Source organism: Aegilops tauschii, unplaced genomic scaffold, assembly GCF_002575655.3.
Source record: "Aegilops tauschii subsp. strangulata cultivar AL8/78 unplaced genomic scaffold, Aet v6.0 ptg000481l_obj, whole genome shotgun sequence".
NCBI classification, from domain to species: domain Eukaryota; kingdom Viridiplantae; phylum Streptophyta; class Magnoliopsida; order Poales; family Poaceae; genus Aegilops; species Aegilops tauschii.
Window position 1 is genome coordinate 34,215 of NW_027332721.1, and position 22,103 is coordinate 56,317.

The window sequence follows — 22,103 nt, forward strand, 5'->3', positions numbered from 1 at the left end:
GAGTACGTCATCTACAATGGGGCCGTGCTCTGCGCTGTTGCCGACGTGCAAGGTCACTTGCATGGAGACTACCACTCGAGCCCCTGCAACGTGGTTCTGGTGGCCACCAGATGGAGACACCCAGTGCTAGCCCGGGTCTACTCCTTGGAGACTGATGAGGCGGAGATCTTCCCATAATGGCGAAACCATGTATTGTCAGCAAGTTGCTCCCCTCCACCCTCACCGGAAATGATGTTTACCGGTGGCTAAAAATGCCCCTGGATGGCATCCTCAAGTTTGATTTGGATAGAGAAACACGATCTGTGGTCAGGAGGCCTATTTTTAATGGCATTCCCAGTTCCAGCATCCAGATCATCATGGGTGATCATGGCCGTGTTGGCTTCGCTGTATTTTCGTACCAGAGCCTACAAATGTGGGAACGCATGCTCAATAGACATGGTACTGCCATATGGGTGCCATGATAGACCGTCCACGTGCATAGTATGCTTTGGTATGCTATGCTCAATAAAGTAGGGTACTTCAAGGATGGTGATGCGCTTCTTCTAACAGTGTCCTTCGGTGGGCGTGCGGCCACCTACTCCTTCATGCTTCAACTTGAGTCATTGGAGTGGACGAATCTTAATCAAAGATTTTTGGAGTATTCCTACCATCCGTTCGCATACTCCTATACGACAGGTAATTTCTGATCTTTACATAACAGGAGTTGCCTGAACATACTTATTTTGCATGCATGGTTGCCCAATGCCTTTACTGTGCTTTGAACTAATTGGTAGCAAATTAGATCAATATAATTAGTAGTTGTTTTTTGTTTTATAACTCAATTGTATTTATCTAGAAAGATATCAAACTATTTTGTCTAATGTGCACTATCATATCATTTCTTTGCTTACATCCTCTATATAAAGTGATTGTGGGGAACAACCTGTTGGTCGGGTTGGTGGGGGTATGGCGTGCGTGCGGCGGGAAGCGGGTTTAGTCCCAATTCCTGGCGTCCGATGTTTTCATCGTTTAAAGAAACATAAAACAGATTGTGAAAATTAGTCAATCTGCTCAATATAATGTGTACTCAAACTTCTCCTTCTGTCGCCCCTGTCACGAGGGGCCTCCGCGGCATGGTAATTCCTCTGGATTTCATCGATGACGAGTACGTCATCTACAATGGGGCCGTGCTCTGCGCTGTTGCTGACGTGCAAGGTCACGTGCATGGAGACTGCCACTCGGGCCCCTTCAACGTTGTTCTGGTGGCCACCAGATGGAGACACCCAGTGCTAGCCCAGGTCAACTCCTTAGAGACTGATGAGGGCGAGATCTTCCCATAATAGCGAAACCATGTATTATTAGCAAGTTGCTCCCCTCCACCCTCACCAGAATGATGTTTACCGGTGGCTAAAAATGCCCCTAGATGGCACACTCAAGTTCGATTTGGATAGCAAAACACTATTTGTGGTCAGGAGGCCTATTTTTAATGACATTCCCAGTTCCAGCATCCAGATCATCATGGGTGATCATGGTCGTGTTGGCTTCGTTGTATTTTCGTACGAGAGCGTACAAATGTGGGAACACATGCTCAATTGACATGGTACTGCCATATGGGTGCCACGATAGACCGCTCACATGCATAGTATGCTTTGGTATGCTATGCTCAATATAGTAGGGTACTTTGAGGATGGTGATGCGCTTCTTCTAACAGTGTCCTTCGGTGGGCGTGCGGCCACCTACTCCTTCATACTTCAACTTGAGTCATTGGAGTGGACGAATCTTAATCAAAGATTTTTGGAGTATTCCTACCATCCGTTCGCATACTTCTATAGTGCAAGTAATTGCTTATCTTTACATTACAGGAGATGCCTGAACATACTTATTTTGCATGCATGGTTGCCAAATGCCTTTACTGTGCTTTGAGCTAATTGGTAGCAAATTAGATCAATATAATTAGTAGTTGTTTTTTTGTCTTATAACTCAATTGTATTTATCTGGAAAGATATCAAACTATTTTGACTAATGTGCACTATCATATCATTTCTTTGCTTACATCCTCTATATAAAGTCATTGTGGGGAACAACCTATTGGTCGGGTTGGTGGGGGTATGGCGTGCGTGCGGCGGGAAGCGGGATTAGTCCCCATTCCTGGAATCCGATGTTTTCATCGTTTAAAGAAACATAAAAGAGATTGTGAAAATTTGTCAATCTGCTCAATATAACGTGTAGTCAAAGACACCTTCCTAGTAAATCTTTCACGTAAAATTTAAGCATACAAGGCTCTAAAAAGGACTCCATTGCATGTAGCAGGTTTCTTATGTAGTAAAAGATTTTCTATCGACAATATTACCGTAAACATATCAGTACATGTAGCAGGTTTCTTGAGCCCGCCTATTGACAATACATACCAAGTTATTGACATGTAAGAATACTCATATGGTATGCCAAATAGACCTTAGTTTGTTTCAGGATTGTGTTGTTGTTAATGCTATTACTATTATCCATGCATAGAACATCCTCTTCTTCCCCATTTTAACATGTTGACTGAGTGGTTCACTGAAAGCATAGAAATTTAGACTTGTGAGGCTGACAGTCAATTGTTATTTGTTAAGTTAGTGACACTATTGTCTTGGTTTTATGCACCCCTCAGTGTTTGATATGGCCATGAACACCGACCCTTGCTAAAGGAGAAAATTCTTCACATGTCCATTAGCTAGCGAAAATTGTTCAATGGTTGATGTGTCACCCTTTATATTTCCCTAAGTTGAGGTGTCAATTACTGTTCTATCATCTTGACAAACAATTATATTATGTCGTACAAACAATTATAAAAGTGTCACGATCATACTTTCGACATGCGTGAACATTTTTCAAAAATGTCAGCAACATTTTTTTAATGGAATGAAACATTTTTTACATGACATACTATTCCCTCTCCATGTTGAATCATAAGGATACTTAATTTGTAAAGCCCGTGCGGGCACACAGGTTGCCGACTAGTATATATAAAAGGTAAGATTCATTACCTTCCTTTAAAGGGAAAGTCTCCAATAGTTTGCAAGGTGTTCAAAACAAAGCAATAAGCACATAACTCTCTTTATTCACAGCAGCAGAACACAACATACATGGTAGAATACGCGTGTACCTCTACGACAGCAGCAGAATTAGCGAGTGAGCATTTCTCTAGAGGCCTAGCCCGTGTATTCCTTCCTTCTTACGTATCGTCCAGTAGGGCACAACCTCTGCTTTACTCATTTCCGTTTTTCTTCACACGAGTCACGAGGGCAGCGGCGGTGGCGGCGAGATGGCCCTCCGCACCGGCCATCCGCAGACGGCGGGGCCACTGGGAGACGAGGACCACCTCGGCGAGATCCTCGTCCGCCTCCTCCCGCTGCCCTCCTTGATTGTCCGCGCCTCCGCCTTCTCTGGGCAACGGGGGCGCCTCGTCACGGACCAGGCCTTCTTCCGCATCCTCGACGCCCCGATTAGATCTCTCGCGAGCGCTTCTCCCTATGCTTCTGGCACGCGCTGGACCTTGCTCAGATGCCGCCATGCCGCGTCCTCGTCATCAACCGGGATCTGACCCTTCTCCTTCTGTTCGCCCCTGTCACGAGGGGCCTCCGCGGCGTGGTAATTCCTCTAGATTTCGTCGATGGCGCGTACGTCATCTACAATGGGGCCGTGCTCTGCGCTGTTGCCGACGTGCAAGGTCACTTGCATGGAGACTACCACTCGGGCCCCTTCAACGTGGTTCTGGTGGCCACAAGATGGAGACACCCAGTGCTAGCCCGGGTCTACTCCTTAGAGACTGGTGAGGGGGAGATCTTCCCATAATGGCGAAACCATGTATTGTCAGCAAGTTGCTCCCCTCCACCCTTACCGGAAATGATGTTTACCGGTGGCTAAAAATGCCCCTGGATGGCATACTCAAGTTTGATTTGGATTGCGAAACACTATCTGTTGTCAGGAGGCCTATTTTTAATGGCATTCCCAGTTCCAGCATCCAGATCATCATGGGTGATCATGGCCGTGTTGGCTTCGCTGTATTTTCGTACCAGAGCCTACAAATGTGGGAACACATGCTCAGTAGACATGGTACTGCCATATAGGTGCCACGATAGACCGCCCACATGCATAGTATGCTTTGGTATGCTATGCTCAATATAGTAGGGTACTTCGAGGATGGTGATGCGCTTCTTCTAACAGTGTCCTTCAGTGGGCGTGCGGCCACCTACTCCTTCATGCTTCAACTTGAGTCATTGGAGTGGTGATTTTTGGAGTATTCCTACCATCCGTTCGCATACTTCTATACGGCAGGTAATTTCTTATCTTTAATTATTTTGCATGCATGGTTGCCCAAAGCCTTTACTGTGCTTTGAACTAATTGGTAGCAAATTATATCAATATAATTAGTAGTTGTTTTTTTGTTTTATAACTCAATTGTATTTATCTAGAACGTATTTCTCTAGAGGCCCAGCCCGTGTATTCCTTCCTTCTTAGGTATCGTCCAGTAGGGCACAGCCTCCGCTTTACTCATTTCCGTTTATCTTCACATGAGTCACGAGGGCAGCGGCGGTGGCGGCGTGATGGCCCTCCGCACCGGCCATCCGCAGACGGCGGGGCCACTCGGAGACGAGGACCACCTCGGCGAGATCCTCGTCCGCCTCCTCCCGCTGCCCTCCTTGCTTGTCCGCGCCTCCGCCTTCTATGGGCAACGGGGGCGCCTCGTCACGGACCAGGCCTTCTTCCGCATCCTCGACGCCCCGATTAGATCTCTCGCGAGCGCTTCTCCCTATGCTTCTGGCACGCGCTTGGTCGCTGGACCTTGCTCAGGTGCCGCCATGGCCGCGTCCTCATCATCAACCGGGATCTGACCCTTCTCCTTCTGTCACCCTGTCATGAGGGGCCTCCGTGGCATGGTAATTCCTTTGGATTTCATCGATGATGAGTACGTTATCTACAATGGGGCCGTGCTCTACGCTGTTGCCGACGTGCGAGGTCACGTGCATGGATACTGCCACTCGGGCACCTTCAACGTGGTTCTGGTGGCCACCAGATGGAGACACCCAGTGCTAGCCCGGGTCTACTCCTTAGAGACTGGTGAGGGGGAGATCTTCCCATAATGGCGAAACCATGTATTGTCAGCAAGTTTCTCCCCTCCACCCTCACCCGAAATGATGTTTACCGGTGGCTAAATATGCCCCTGGATGGCACACTCAAGTTCAATTTGGATAGCGAAACACTATTTGTGGTAAGGAGGCCTACAGTTCCAGCACCGAGATCATCATGGGTGATCATGGTCGTGTTGGCTTCGCTGTATTTTCGTACCAGAGCCTACAAATATGGGAACACATGCTCAATAGATATGGCACTGCCATATGGGTGCCACGATAGACCGCTCACATGCATAGTATGCTTTGGTATGCTATGCTGAATATAGTAGGGTACTCCGTGGATGGTGATGCAGTTCTTCTAACAGTGTCCTTCGGTGGGTGTGCGGCCACCTACTCCTTCATACTTCAACTTGAGTCATTGGAGTGGACGAATCTTAATCAAAGATTTTTGGAGTATTCCTACCATCCATTCGCATACTTCTATACTGCAGGTAATTTCTTATCTTTACATTACAGGAGTTGCCTGAACATACTTATTTTGCATGCATGGTTGCCCAATGCCTTTACTGTGCTTTGAACTAATTGGTAGCAAATTAGATCAATATAATTAGTAGTTGTGTTTTTTGTGTTTTATAACTCAATTGTATTTATCCTGAAAGACATCAAACTATTTTGACTAATGTGCACTATCATATCATTTCTTTGCTTACATCCTCTATATAAAGTCATTGTGGGGAACAACCTGTTGGTCGGGTTGGTGGCGGTATGGCGTGCGTGCGGCGGGAAGCGGGTTTATTCCCCATTCCTGGAATCCGATGTTTTCATCGTTTAAAGAAACATAAAACAGATTGTGAAAATTAGTCAATCTGCTCAATATAACGTGTAGTTAAAGACACCTTCCTAGTAAATCTTACACCTGAAATTTAAGCATACAAGGCTCTGAAGGGGACTCCATTGCATGTAGCAGGTTTCTTATGTAGTAAAAGATTTTCTATCGACAATATTACCGTAAAGATATCAGTACATGTAGCATGTTTCTTGAGCCCGCCTATTGATGATATATTAGGAGTAATTGACAATACATACCAAGTTGCTGACATGTAAGAATACTCATATGGTATGCCAAATTGACCTTAGTTTGTTTCAGGATTGTGTTGTTGTTAAAGCTATTACTATTATCCATGCATAGAACATCCTCTTCTTCCCCATTTTAACATGTTGACTGAGTGGTTCACTGAATGCATAGAAATTTAGACTTGTGAGGCTGACAGTCAATTGTTATTTGTTAAGTTAGTGACACTATTGTCTTGGTTTTATGCACCCCTCCGTACTTTGTTTTGGACCGGATTCTCAGTGTTTGATATGGCGATGACAACCGACCCTTGCTAAAGGAGAAAATTCTTCATATGTCCATTAGCTAGCGAAAATTGTTCAATGGTCGAGCTGTCACCCCTTATATTTCCCTAAGTTGAGCTGTCAATTGCTGTTCTATCATCTTGACAAACAATTATAAGACGTTGTACAAACAATTATAAAAGTGTCTTGATCATATTTTTGAAATGCGTGAACATTTTTCAAAAATGTCAGCAACATTTTTTTAATGGAATGAAATATTTTTCACATGACATACTATTCCCTCTCCATGTTGAATCATAAGGATACTTCATTTGTAAAGCCCGTGCGGGCACACAGGTTGCCGACTAGTATATATAAAAGGTAAGATTCATTAATTTCCTTTAAAGTGAAAGTCTCCAATAGTTTGCAAGGTGTTCAAAACAAAGCAATAAGCACATAACTCTCCTTGTTGACAGCAGCAGAACACGACATACATGGTAGAATACGCGCGTACCTCTACGACAGCAGCAGAATTAGCGAGTGAGCATTTCTCTAGAGGCCCAACCCGTGTATTCCTTCCTTCTTACGTATCATCCAGTAGGGCACAGCCTCCTCTTTACTCATTTCCATTTTCCTTCACATGAGTCACGAGGGCAGTGGCGGTGGCGGCGAGATGGCCCTCCGCACCGGCCATCCGCGGACGGCGGGCCACTGGAAGACGAGGACCACCTCGGCGAGATCCTCTTCCGGTTGCTCCAGCTGCCCTCCTTGCTCGTCCGCGCCTCCTGAAGGAAATATGCCCTAGAGGCAATAATAAAGTATTATATATTTCCTCATATCATGATAAATGTTTATTATTCATGCTGAAAATGTATTAACCGGAAACATAATACATGTGTGAATACATAGACAAACAGAGTGTCACTAGTATGCCTCTACTTGACTAGCTCGTTAATCAAAGATGGTTATGTTCCCTAGCCATAGACATGAGTTGTCATTTGATTAACGAGATCACCTCATTAGGAGAATGACGTGATTGACTTGACCCATTCCGTTAGCTTAGCACTCGATCGTTTAGTATGTTGCTATTGCTTTCTTCATGACTTATACATGTTCCTATGACTATGAGATTATGCAACTCCCGTTTACCGAAGGAACACTTTGTGTGCTACCAAACGTCACAACGTAAATGGGTGATTATAAAGGTGCTCTACAGGTGTCTCCAAAGGTACTTGTTGGGTTGGCGTATTTCGAGATTAGGATTTGTCACTCCAATTGTCGGAGAGGTATCTCTGGGCCCACTCGGTAATGCACATCACTATAAGCCTTGCAAGCATTGTGACTAATGAGTTAGTTGCGGGATGATGTGTTACGGAACGAGTAAAGAGACTTGCCGGTAACGAGATTGAACTAGGTATCGAGATACCGACGATCGAATCTCGGGCAAGTAACATACCGGTGACAAAGGGAACAACGTATATTGTTATGCGGTCTGACCGATAAAGATCTTCGTAGAATATGTGGGATCCAATATGGGCATCCAGGTCCCGCTATTGGTTATTGACCGGAGACGTGTCTCGGTCATGTCTATATAGTTCTCGAACCCGTAGGGTCCGCACGCTTAACGTTACGATGACAGTTTTATTGAGTTTTGATGTACCTAAGGAGTTCGGAGTCCCGGATGAGATCGGGGATATGACGAGGAGTCTCGAAATGGTCGAGACGTAAATATCGATATATTGGACGACTATATTCGGACTTCGGAAAGGTTCCGAGTGATTCGGGTATTTTTCGGAGTACGGGAGAGTTACGGCAATTCGTATTGGGCCTTAATGGGCCATACGGGAAAGGAGAGAAAGGCCTCAAAAGGTGGCCGCACCCCTCCCCATGGTCTGGTCCGAATTGGACTAGGGAAGGGGGGCGCACCCTTCCTTCTTTCTCCTTCCCCCTTCGCTTCTCCTACTCCCACAAGGAAAGGAGGAGTCCTACTCCCGGTGGGAGTAGGACTCCCCCCTTTGGCGCGCCTCTTCCCTTGGCCGGCTGCCTCCTCCTTGCTCCTTTATATACGGGGGCACCCCATAGACACAACAATTGATCCTTGAGATCTCTTAGCCGTGTGCGGTGCCCCCTCCACCATATTACACCTCGATAATACCGTTGCGGAGCTTAGGCGAAGCCCTGCGTCGGTGAAACATCATCATTGTCACCACGCCGTCGTGCTGACGAAACTCTCCCTCAACACTCGGCTGGATCGGAGTTCGAGGGACGTCATCGAGCTGAACTTGTGTAGAACTCGGAGGTGCCGTACGTTCGGTACTTGATCGGTCGGATCGTGAAGACGTACGACTACATCAGCCGCGTTGTGATAACGCTTCCGCTGTCGGTCTACGAGGGTACGTAGACAACACTCTCCCCTCTCGTTGCTATGCATCACCATGATCTTGCGTGTGCGTAGGAATTTTTTTGAAATTACTACGTTCCCCAACAGTGGCATCCGAGCCTGGTTTTATGCGTTGATGCTATGCACGAGTAGAACACAAGTGAGTTGTGGGCGATATAAGTCATACTGCTTACCAGCATGTCATACTTTGGTTCAGCGGTATTGTGAGATGAAGCGGCCCGGACCGACATTACGCGTACGCTTACGCGAGACTGGTTTCCCCGTTGCGAGCACTCGTTGCTTAAAGGTGACCGGCGGGTGTCTGTCTCTCTCACTTTAGTTGAACCGAGTGTGGCTACGCCCGGTCGTTGCGAAGGTTAAAACAGCACCAACTTGACAAACTATCGTTGTGGTTTTGATGCGTAGGTAAGAACGGTTCTTGCTAAGCCCGTAGCAGCCACGTAAAATATGCAACAACAAAGTAGAGGACGTCTAACTTGTTTTTGCAGGGCATGTTGTGATGTGATATGGTCAAGACATGATGTGATATAATGTGTTGTATGAGATGATCATGTTTTGTAACCGAGTTATCGGCAACTGGCAGGAGCCATATGGTTGTCGCTTTATTGTATGAGATGCAATCGCCATGTAATAGTTTTACTTTATCACTAAGTGGTAGCGATAGTCGTAAAAGCAATAAGTTGGCGAGACGACAACGATGCTACGATGGAGATCAAGGTGTCACGCCGGTGACGATGGTGATAATGACAGTGCTTCGGAGATGGAGATCACAAGCACAAGATGATGATGGCCATATCATATCACTTATATTGATTGCATGTGATGTTAATCCTTTATGAATCTTATCTTGCTTTGTTTGACGGTAGCATTATAAGATGATCCTTCACTAAATTATCAAAGTATAAGTGTTCTCCCTGAGTATGCACCGTTGCGAAAGTTCTTTGTGCTGAGACACCACGTGATGATCGGGTGTGATAGGCTCTACGTTCAAATACAACGGGTGCAAAACAGTTGCACACGCGGAATACTCAGGTTAAACTTGACGAGCCTAGCATATAACAGATATGGCCTTGGAACACGGAGACCGAAAGGTCGAGCGTGAATCATATAGTAGATATGATCAACATAGTGATGTTCACCATTGAAACTACTCCATCTCACGTGATGATCGGACATGGTTTAGTTGATATGGATCACGTGATCACTTAGAGGATTAGAGGGATGTCTATCTAAGTGGGAGTTCTTAAGTAATATGATTAATTGAACTTAAATTTATCATGAACTTAGTCCTGATAATATTTTGCAAATTATGTTGTAGATCAATAGCTCGCGTTGTTGCTTCCCTGTGTTTATTTTTGATATGTTCCTAGAGAAAAATTATGTTGAAAGATGTTAGTAGCAAAGATGCGGATTGGATCCGTGATCTGAGGATTATCCTCATTGCTGCACAAAAAAATTATGTCCTTGATGCACCGCTAGGTGACAGACCTATTGCAGGAGCAGATGCAGACGTTATGAATGTTTGGCTAGCTCAATATGATGACTACTTGATAGTTTAGTGCACCATGCTTAACGGCTTAGAATCGGGACTTCAAAGACGTTTTGAACGTCATGGACCATATGAGATGTTCCAGGAGTTGAAGTTAATATTTCAAGCAAATACCCGAGTTGAGAGATATGAAGTCTCCAACAAGTTCTATAGCTAAAAGATGGAGGAGAATCGCTCAACTAGTGAGCATGTGCTCAGATTGTCTGGGTACTACAATCGCTTGAATCAAGTGGGAGTTAATCTTCCAGATAAAATAGTGATTGACAGAATTCTCTAGTCACCATCACCAAGTTAGTAGAACTTCGTGATGAACTATAATATGCAAGGGATGACGAAAGTAATTTCCGAGCTCTTCGTGTTGCTGAAATCGACGAAGGTAGAAATCAAGAAAAACATCAAGTGTTGATGGTTAACAAGACCACTAGTTTCAAGAAAAGGGCAAAGGGATAGAAGGGGAACTTCAAGAAGAACGGCAAGCAAGTTGCTGCTCAAGTGAAGAAGCCTAATTCTGGTCCTAAGCCTGAGACTAAGTGCTTCTACTGCAAAGGGACAGTTCACTGGAAGCGGAACTACCCCAAGTATTTGGTGGATAAGAAGGATGGCAAAGTGAACAAAGATATATTGGATATACATGTTATTGATGTGTACTTACTAGTGTTTATAGCAACCCCTCAGTATTTGATACTGGTTCAGTTGCTAAAGAGTAGTAACTTGAAACGTTAGTTGCAGAATAAACAGAGACTAGTAAAAGGCGAGGTGACGATGTATATTGGAAGTAGTTCCAAGATTGATATGATCATCATCGCACACTCCCTATACTTTCGAGATTAGTGTTGAAACTAAATAAGTGTTATTTGGTGTTTGCGTTGAGCATGAATATGATTTGATCATGTTTTTTGCAATTCGGTTATTCATTTAAGTTAGAGAACAATTGTTGTTCTGTTTACATGAATAAAAACCTTCTATGGTCATACACACCAACGAAAATGGTTTGTTGGAAGTGATACACATAATCATAATATTGAAGCCAAAAGATGCAAAGTTAATAATGATAGTGCAACTTATTTGTGGCACTGCCGTTTAGGTCATATTGGTGTAAAGCGCATGAAGAAACTCCATACTGATGGGATTTTGGAATCACTTGATTATGAATCACTTGATGCTTGTGAACCGTGCCTCATGGGCAAGATGACTAAAACGCCGTTCTCCGGTACTATGGAGAGAGCAACAGATTTGTTGGAAATCATACATACAGATGTATGTGGTCCGATGAATGTTGAGGCTCGTGGCGGATATCGTTATTTTCTCACCTTCACAGATGATTTAAGCAGATAAGGGTATATCTACTTAATGAAACATAAGTCTGAAACATTTGAAAAGTTCAAAGAATTTCAGAGTGAAGTTGAAAATCATCGAACAAGAAAATAAAGTTTCTACGATCAGATCGTGGAGGAGAATATTTGAGTTACGAGTTTGGTCTACATTTGAAACAATGCGGAATAGTTTCGCAACTCACACCACCCGGAACACCACAGCGTAATGATGTGTCCGAACGTCGTAATCGCACTTTACTAGATATGGTGCGATCTATGATGTCTCTTACTGATTTACCGCTATCGTTTTGGGGTTATGCATTAGAGACAGCTGCATTCACGTTAAATAGGGCACCATCAAAATCCGTTGAGACACCTTATGAACTGTGGTTTGGCAAGAAACCAAAGTTGTCGTTTCTTAAAGTTTGGGGCTGCGATGCTTATGTGAATAAACTTCAACCTGATAAGCTCGAACCCAAATCGGAGAAATGTGTCTTCATAGGATACCCAAAGGAGACTGTTGGGTATACCTTCTATCACAGATCCGAAGGCAAAACTTTTGTTGCTAAATTCGGAAATTTTCTAGAGAAGGAGTTTCTCTCGAAAGAAGTGAGTGGGAGGAAAGTAGAACTTGATGAGGTAACTGTACCTGCTCCCTTATTGGAAAGTAGTTCATCACAGAAATCTGTTCCTGTGACTCCTACACCAATTAGTGAGGAAGTTAATGATGATGATCATGGAACTTCAGATCAAGTTATTACTGAACCTCGTAGGTCAACCAGAGTAAGATCCGCACCAGAGTGGTACGGTAATCCTATTCTGGAGGTTATGTTACTAGACCATGACGAACCTACGAACTATGAAGAAGCGATGGTGAGCCCAGATTCCACGAAATGGCTTGAGGCCATGAAATCTGAGATAAGATCCATATATGAGAACAAAGTATGGACTTTGATTGACTTGCCCAATGATCGGCGAGCCATTGAGATTAAATGGATCTTCAAGAGGAAGACGGACGCTGATAGTAGTGTCACTATCTACAAAGCTAGAATTGTCGCAAAAGGTTTTCGACAAGTTCAAGATGTTGACTACGATGAGAGTTTCTCACTCGTATCTATGCTTAAGTCTGTCCGAATCATGTTAGCAATTGCCGCATTTTATGAAATATGGCAAAGGGATAAACACAACTGCATTCCTTAATGGATTTATTAAAGAATAGTTGTATATGATGCAACTAGAAGGTTTTGTCCATCCTAAAGGTGCTAACAAAATATGCAAGCTCCAGCGATCCATCAATGGATTGGTGCAAGCATCTCGGAGTTGGATTATACGCTTTGATAAGTTGATCAAAGCATATAGTTGTATACAGACTTGCGGTGAAGCCTGTATTTACAAGAAAGTGAGTGGGAGTACTACAACATTTCTGATAAGTATATGTGAATGACATATTGTTAATCAGAAATAATGTAGAATTATTCTGCAAGCATAAAGGAGTATTTGAAAGGAGTTTTTCAAAGATAGACCTCGGTGAAGCTGCTTACATATTAAGCATCAAGATCTATAGAGATAGATGAAGACGCTTGATAAGTTTTTCAATGAGTACATACCTTAACAAGATTTTGAAGTAGTTCAAAATAGAACAGTCAAAGAAAGAGTTTTTGCCTGTGTTACAAGGTGTGAAATTGAGTAAAGACTCAAAGCCCGACCACGGCAGAAGATAGAAAGAGAATGAAAGTCATTCCCTATGCCTTGGCCATAGGTTCTATAAAGTATGCCATGCTGTGTACCAGATCTATTGTATACCGTACACTGATTTTGGCAAGGGAGTACAATAGTGATCTAGGAGTAGATCACTGGATAGCGGTCAAAATTATCCTTAGTGGAATAAGGAAATGTTTCTCGATTATGGAAGTGACAAAAGGTTCGTCGTAAAGGGTTACGTCGATGCAAGTTTTGAGACTAAATCTAGATGACTCTAAGTCTCGGTCTAGATACATATTGAAAGTGGGAGCAATTAGCTAGAGTAGCTCCGTGCAGAGCATTGTAGACATAGGAATTTGCAAAATCCTTACGGATCTGAATGTGACAGACCCGTTGACTAAAATTATCTCACAATCAAAACATGATCATACCTTAGTACTCTTTGGGTGTTAATCACATAGCGATGTGAACTAGATTATTGACTCTAGTAAACCCTTTGAGTGTTGGTCACATAGAGATGTGAACTATGGGTGTTAATCACATGGTGATGTGAATTATTGATGTTAAATCACATGGTGATGTGAACTAGATTATTGACTCTAGTGCAAGTGGGAGACTGAAGGAAATATGCCCTAGAGGCAATAATAAAGTATTATATATTTCCTTATATCATGATAAATGTTTATTATTCATGCTAGAATTGTATTAACCGGAAACATAATACATGTGTGAATACATAGACAAACAGAGTGTCACTAGTATGCCTCTACTTGACTAGCTCGTTAATCAAAGATGGTTATGTTCCCTAGCCATAGACATGAGTTGTCATTTGATTAACGAGATCACCTCATTAGGAGAATGACGTGATTGACTTGACCCATTCCGTTAGCTTAGCACTCGATCGTTTAGTATGTTGCTATTGTTTTCTTCATGACTTATACATGTTCCTATGACTATGAGATTATGCAACTCCCGTTTACCGGAGGAACACTTTGTGTGCTACCAAACGTCACAACGTAAATGGGTGATTATAAAGGTGCTCTACAGGTGTCTCCAAAGGTACTTGTTGGGTTGGCGTATTTCGAGATTAGGATTTGTCACTCCAATTGTCGGAGAGGTATCTCTGGGCCCACTCGGTAATGCACATCACTATAAGCCTTGCAAGCATTGTGACTAATGAGTTAGTTGCGGGATGATGTGTTACGGAACGAGTAAAGAGACTTGCCGGTAACGAGATTGAACTAGGTATCGAGATACCGACGATCAAATCTCGGGCAAGTAACATACCGGTGACAAAGGGAACAACGTATGTTGTTATGCGGTCTGACCGATAAAGATCTTCGTAGAATATGTGGGAGCCAATATGGGCATCCAGGTCCCGCTATTGGTTATTGACCGGAGACGTGTCTCGGTCATGTCTACATAGTTCTCGAACCCGTAGGGTCCGCACGCTTAACGTTACGATGACAGTTTTATTGAGTTTTGATGTACCGAAGGAGTTCGGAGTCCCGGATGAGATCGGGGATATGACGAGGAGTCTCGAAATGGTCGAGACGTAAAGATCGATATATTGGACGACTATATTCGGACTTCGGAAAGGTTCCAAGTGATTCGGGTATTTTTCGGAGTACCAGAGAGTTACGGGAATTCGTATTGGGCCTTAATGGGCCATACGGGAAAGGAGAGAAAGGCCTCAAAAGGTGGCCGCACCCCTCCCCATGGCCTGGTCCGAATTGGACTAGGGAAGGGGGGCACACCCTTCCTTCTTTCTCCTTCCCCCTTCCCTTCTCCTACTCCCACAAGGAAAGGAGGAGTCCTACTCCCGGTGGGAGTAGGACTCCCCCCTTTGGCGCGCCTCTTCCCTTGGCCGGCTGCCTCCTCCTTGCTCCTTTATATACGGGGGCACCCCATAGACACAACAATTGATCCTTGAGATCTCTTAGCCGTGTGCGGTGCCCCCCTCCACCATATTACACCTCGATAATACCGCTGCGGAGCTTAGGCGAAGCCCTGCGTCGGTGGAACATCATCATCGTCACCACGCCGTCGTGCTGACGAAACTCTCCCTCAACACTCGGCTGGATCGGAGTTCGAGGGACGTCATCGAGCTGAACTTGTGTAGAACTCGGAGGTGCCGTACGTTCGGTACTTGATCGGTCGGATCGTGAAGACGTACGACTACATCAACCGCGTTGTGATAACGCTTCCGCTGTCGGTCTATGAGGGTACGTAGACAACACTCACCCCTCTCGTTGCTATGCATCACCATGATCTTGGGTGTGCGTAGGAATTTTTTTGAAATTACTACGTTCCCCAACACCTCCGCCATCTCTGGGCAATGGGGGCGCCTCGTCATGGACCAGGCCTTCTTCCGCATCCTCGACGCCCCGATAAGATCCCTCGCGAGCGCTTCTTCCTATGCTTCTGGCACGCGCTTGGCCGCTGGACCTTGCTCAGATGCCGCCATGGCCGCGTCCTCATCATCAACCGGGATCTGACCCTTCTCCTTCTGTCGCCCCTGTCACGAGGGTCCTCCGCGGCGTGGTAATTCCTCTGGATTTCATCGATGACGAGTACGTCATCTACAATGGGGCCGTGCTCTGCGCTGCTGCCGACGTACAAGGTCACGTGCATGGAGACTGCCACTCGGGCCCCTTCAACATGGTTCTGGTGGCCACCAGATGGACACACCCAGTGCTAGCCCGGTCTACTCCTTAGAGACTGGTGAGGGGGAGATCTTCCCATTATGGCGAAACCATATATTGTCAGCAAGTTGCTCCCCACCACCCTCACCGGAAATGATGTTTACCGGTGGCTAAAAATGCCCATGGATGGCACACTCAAGTTCGATTTGGATAGCGAAACACTATTTGTGGTCAGGAGGCCTATTTTTAATGACATTCCCAGTTCCAGCATCCAGATCATCATGGGTGATCATGGTCGTGTTGGCTTCGCTGTATTTTCGTACCAGAGCCTGCAAATGTGGGAACACATGCTCAATAGACATGGTACTGCCATATGGGTGCCACGATAGACCGCTCACATGCATAGTATGCTTTGTTATGCTATTCTCAATATAGTAGGGTACTCCGAGGATGGTGATGCGCTTCTTCAAACAGTGTCCTTCGGTGAGCGTGCGGCCACCTACTCCTTCATACTTCAACTTGAGGATACTTCATTTGTAAAGCCCGTGCGGGCACACAGGTTGCCGACTAGTATATATAAAAGGTAAGGTTTATTACCTTCCTTTAAAGGGAAAGTCTCCAATAGTTTCCAAGGTTTCGAAACAAAGGAATAAGCACATAACTCTCTTTGTTGACAGCAGCGGAACACGACATACATGGTAGAATACGCGTGTACCTCTACGACAGCAGCAGAATTAGCGAGTGAGCATTTCTCTAGAGGCCCAGCCCGTGTATTCCTTCCTTCTTACGTATAATCTAGTAGGGCACAGCATCCGCTGTACTCATTTCCATTTTTCTCCACATGAGTCACGAGGTCAGCGGCGGTTGCGGCGAGATGGCCCTCGCCCCGGCCATCCGCAGACGGCGGGGCCACTTGAAGACGAGGACCACATCGGCGAGATCCTCGTCCGCCTCCTCCCGCTTCCCTCCTTCCTCGTCCGCGCCTCCACCATCTCTGGGCAATGGAGGCGCCTTGTCACGGACCAGGCCTTCTTCCACATCCTCGACGCCCCGATTAGATCCCTCGCGAGCGCTTATATCCCTATGCTTCTGGCACGCGCTTGGTCGCCGGACCTTGCTCAGATGCCGCCATGGCCGCGTCCTCATCATGAACCGGGATCTGACCCTTCTCCTTCTGTCACCCCTGTCATGAGGGGCCTCCGCGGCATGGTAATTCCTCTGAATTTCATCGATGACGAGTACGTCATCTACAATGGGGCCGTGCTCTGCGCTGTTGCTGACGTGCAAGGTCACGTGCATGGAGACTGCCACTCGGGCCGCTTCAACGTTGTTCTGGTGGCCACCAGATGGAGACACCCAGTGCTAGCCCAAGTCAACTCCTTAGAGACTGATGAGGGCGAGATCTTCCCATAATGGCGAAACCATGTATTATCAGCAAGTTGCTCCCCTCCACCCTCACGAGAAATGATGTTTACCGGTGGCTAAAAATGCCCCTAGATGGCACACTCAAGTTCGATTTGGATAGCGAAACACTATTTGTGGTCAGGAGGCCTATTTTTAATGACATTCCCAGTTCCAGCATCCAGATCATCATGGGTGATCATGGTCGTGTTGGCTTCGCTGTATTTTCGTACGAGAGCGTACAAATGTGGGAACACATGCTCAATTGACATGGTACTGCCATATGGGTGCCACGATAGACCGCTCACATGCATAGTATGCTTTGGTATGCTATGCTCAATATAGTAGGGTACTTTGAGGATGGTGATGCGCTTCTTCTAACAGTGTCCTTCGGTGGGCGTGCGGCCACCTACTCCTTCATACTTCAACTTGAGTCATTGGAGTGGACGAATCTTAATCAAAGATTTTTGGAATATTCCTACCATCCATTCGCATACTTCTATACTGCAAGTAATTGCTTATCTTTACATTACAGGAGATGCCTGAACATACTTATTTTGCATGCATGGTTGCCAAATGCCTTTACTGTGCTTTGAACTAATTGGTAGCAAATTAGATCAATATAATTAGTAGTTGTTTTTTTGTCTTATAACTCAATTGTATTTATCTGGAAAGATATCAAACTATTTTGACTAATGTGCACTATCATATCATTTCTTTGCTTACATCCTCTATATAAAGTCATTGTGGGGAACAACCTATTGGTCGGGTTGGTGGGGGTAAGGCGTGCGTGCGGCGGGAAGCGGGATTAGTCCCCATTCCTGGAATCCGATGTTTTCATCGTTTAAAGAAACATAAAAGAGATTGTGAAAATTTGTCAATCTGCTCAATATAACGTGTAGTCAAAGACACCTTCCTAGTAAATCTTTCACGTGAAATTTAAGCATACAAGGCTCTAAAGGGGACTCCATTGCATGTAGCAGGTTTCTTATGTAGTAAAAGATTTTCTATCGACAATATTACCGTAAACATATCAGTACATGTAGCATGTTTCTTGAGCCCGCCTATTGACAATACATACCAAGTTGCTGACATGTAAGAATACTCATATGGTATGCCAAATAGACCTTAGTTTGTTTCAGGATTGTGTTGTTGTTAAAGCTATTACTATTATCCATGCATAGAACAGACTCTTCTTCCCCATTTTAACATGTTGGCTGAGTTGTTCACTGAAAGCATAGAAATTTAGACTTGTGAGGCTCACAGTCAATTGTTATTTGTTAAGTTAGTGACACTATTGTCTTGGTTTTATGCACCCCTCCGTACTTTGTTTTGGACTGGATTCTCAGTGTTTGATATGGCGATGACAACCGAACCTTGCTGAAAGAGAAAATTCTTCATATGTCCATTAGCTAGCGAAAATTGTTCAATGGTTGAGGTGTCACCCCTTATATTTCCGTAACTTGAGGTGTCAATTGCTGTTCTACCATCTTGACAAACAATTATATTACGTTGTACAAACAATTATAAAAGTGTCACGATCATACTTTCGACATGCGTGAACATTTTCCAAAAATGTCAGCAACATTTTTTAATGGAATGAAACATTTTTCACATGACATACTATTCCCTCTCCATGTTGAATCATAAGGATACTTCATTTGTAAAGCCCGTGCGGGCACACAGGTTGCCGACTCGTATAAATAAAAGGTAAGATTCATTACCATCCTTTAAAGGGAAAGTCTTCAATAGTTTGCAAGGTGTTCAAAACAAAGCAATAAGCACATAACTCTCTTTGTTCACAGCAGCCGAACACGACATACATGGTAGAATACGCGTGTACCTCTACGAGAGCAGCAGAATTAGCGAGTGAGCATTTCTCTAGAGGCCCAGCCCGTGTATTCCTTCCTTCTTACGTATCATCCAATAGGGCATAGCCTCCGCTTTACTCATTTCCATTTTTCTTCACATGAGTCACGAGGGCAGCGGCGGTGGCGGCGAGATGGCCCTCCGCACCGGCCATCCGCAGACGGCGGGGCCACTGGAAGACGAGGACCACCTCGGCGAGATCCTCGTCCGCCTCCTCCCGCTGCCCTCCTTGCTTGTCCGCGCCTCTGCCATCTCTCGGCAATGGGGGCGCCTCGTCACGGACCAGGCCTTCTTCCACATCCTCGACGCCCCGATCATATCCCTCGCGAGCGCTTCTCCCTATGCTTCTGGCACGGGCTTGGTCGCTGGACCTTGCTCAGGTGCCGCCACGGCCGCGTCCTCATCATCAACCGGGATCTGACCCTTCTCCTTCTATCGCCCCTGTCACGAGGGGCCTCCTCGGTGTGGTAATTCCTTTGGATTTCATGGATGACGAGTACGTTATCTACAATGGGGCCGTGCTCTACGCTGTTGTCGACGTGCAAGGTCACGTGCATGGAGACTGCCACTTGGGCCCCTTCACCGTGGTTCTGGTGGCTACCAGATGGAGACACCCAGTGCTAGACCGGGTCTACTCCTTAGAGACTGGTGAGGGGGAGATCTTCCCATAATGGCGAAACCATGTATTGTCAGCAAGTTGCTCCCCTCCACCCTCACCAGAAATGATGTTTACAGGTGGCTCAAAATGCCCCTGGATGGAACACTCAAGTTCAATTTGGATAGCGAAACACTATTTGTGGTCAGGAGGCCTATTTTTAATGACATTCCCAGTTCCAGCATCCAGATCATCATGGGTGATCATGGTTGTGTTGGCTTCGCTGTATTTTCGTACCAGAGCCTACAAATGTGGGAACGCATGCTCAATAGACATGGTACTGCCATAAGGGTGCCACGATAGACCGCTCACATGCACAGTATGCTTTGGTATGGTATGCTCAATATAGTAGGGTACTCCGATGATGGTGATGTGCTTCTTCTAACAGTATCCTTCGGTGGGCGTGCGGCCATCTACTCCTTCATACCTAAACTTGAGTCATTGGAGTGGACGAATCTTAATCAAAGAATTTTGGAGTATTTCTACCATCCGTTCGCATACTTCTATACTGCAGGTAATTGCTTATCTTTACATTCCAGGAGTTGCCTGAACATACTTTTTTTGCTTGCATGGTTGCCCAATGCCTTTGCTGTGCTTTGAACTAATTGGTAGCAAATTAGATCAATATAATTAGTAGTTGTGTTTTTTGTGTTTTATAACTCAATTGTATTTATCTTGAAAGACATCAAACTATTTTGACTAATGTGCACTATCATATCATTTCTTTGCTTACATCCTCTATATCAAGTCATTGTGGGGAACAACCTGTTGGTCGGGTTGGTGGGGGTATGGCGTGCGTGCGGCTGGAAGCGGGTTTAGTCCCCATTCCTGGAATCTGATGTTTTCATCCTTTAAAGAAACATAAAACAGATTGTGAAAATTAGTCAATCTGCAAAATATAACGTATAGTCAAAGACACCTTCCTAGTAAATCTTACACCTGAAATTTAAGCATACAAGGCTCTCAAGGGGACTTCGTTCCATGTAGCTGGTTTCTTATGTAGTAAAAGGTTTTCAATCGACAATATTACCGTAAAGATATCAGTAAATGTAGAAGGTTTCTTGAGCCCGCCTATTGATGCTATATTAGGAGTAACTGACAAAACATACCAAGTTGCTGACATGTAAGAATACTCATATGGTATGCCAAATAGACCTTAGTTTGTTTCAGGATTGTGTTGTTGTTAAAGCTATTACTATTATCCATGCATGGAACATCCTCTTCTTCCCCATTTTAACATGTTGACTGAGTGGTTCACTGAAAGCATAGAAATTTAGACTTGTGAGCCTGACAGTCAATTGTTATTTGTTAAGTTAGTGACACTATTGTCTTGGTTTTATGAACCCCTCCGTACTTTGTTTTGGACTGGATTCTCAGTGTTTGATATGGCGATGACAACCGAACCTTGCTAAAGGAGAAAATTCTTCATATGTCCATTAGCTAGCGAAAATTGTTCAATGGTTGAGGTGTCACCCCTTATATTTCCCTAAGTTGAGGTGTCAATTGCTGTTCTATCATCTTGACAAACAATTATATTACGTTGTACAAACAATTATAAAGTGTCACGATCATATTTTCGAAATGCGTGAACATTTTTCAAAAATGTCAGCAACATTATTTTAATGGAATGAAACATTTTTTACATGACATACTATTCCCTCTCCATGTTGAATCATAAGGATACTTCATTTGTAAAGCCCGTGCGGGCACACAGGTTGCCGACTCGTATATATAAAAGGTAAGATTCATTACCTTCCTTTAAAGGGAAAGTCTTAAATAGTTTGCAAGGTGTTCAAAACAAAGCAATAAGCACATACTCTCTTTGTTCACAGCAGCAGAACACGACATACATGGTAGAATACGCGTGTACCTCTACGACAGCAGCAGAATTAGCGAGTGAGCATTTCACTAGAGGCCCAGCCCGTGTATTCCTTCCTTCTTACGTATCATCCAGTAGGGCATAGCCTCCGCCTTACTCATTTCCATTTTTCTTCACATGAGTCACGAGGGCAACGGCGGTGGGGGCGAGATGGCCCTCCGCACCGGCCAACCGCAGACGGCGGGGCCACTGGAAGACGAGGACCACCTCGGCGAGATCCTCGTCCGCCTCCTCCCGCTGCCCTCCTTCCTCGTCCGCGGCT

General features: G+C 44.9%; 1 protein-coding gene across 1 annotated transcript; it reads left to right on the forward strand.

The window, feature by feature from the left end:
* The first annotated feature begins 3,283 nt into the window (after positions 1 to 3,283).
* LOC141030889 (uncharacterized) lies at positions 3,284 to 3,813 on the forward strand. Its single transcript, XM_073506187.1, has 2 exons — positions 3,284 to 3,475; positions 3,523 to 3,813. Exons 1-2 carry the CDS (start codon positions 3,284 to 3,286, stop codon positions 3,811 to 3,813), a joined length of 483 nt encoding a protein of 160 aa, XP_073362288.1.
* The last annotated feature ends 18,290 nt before the right edge of the window (positions 3,814 to 22,103 follow it).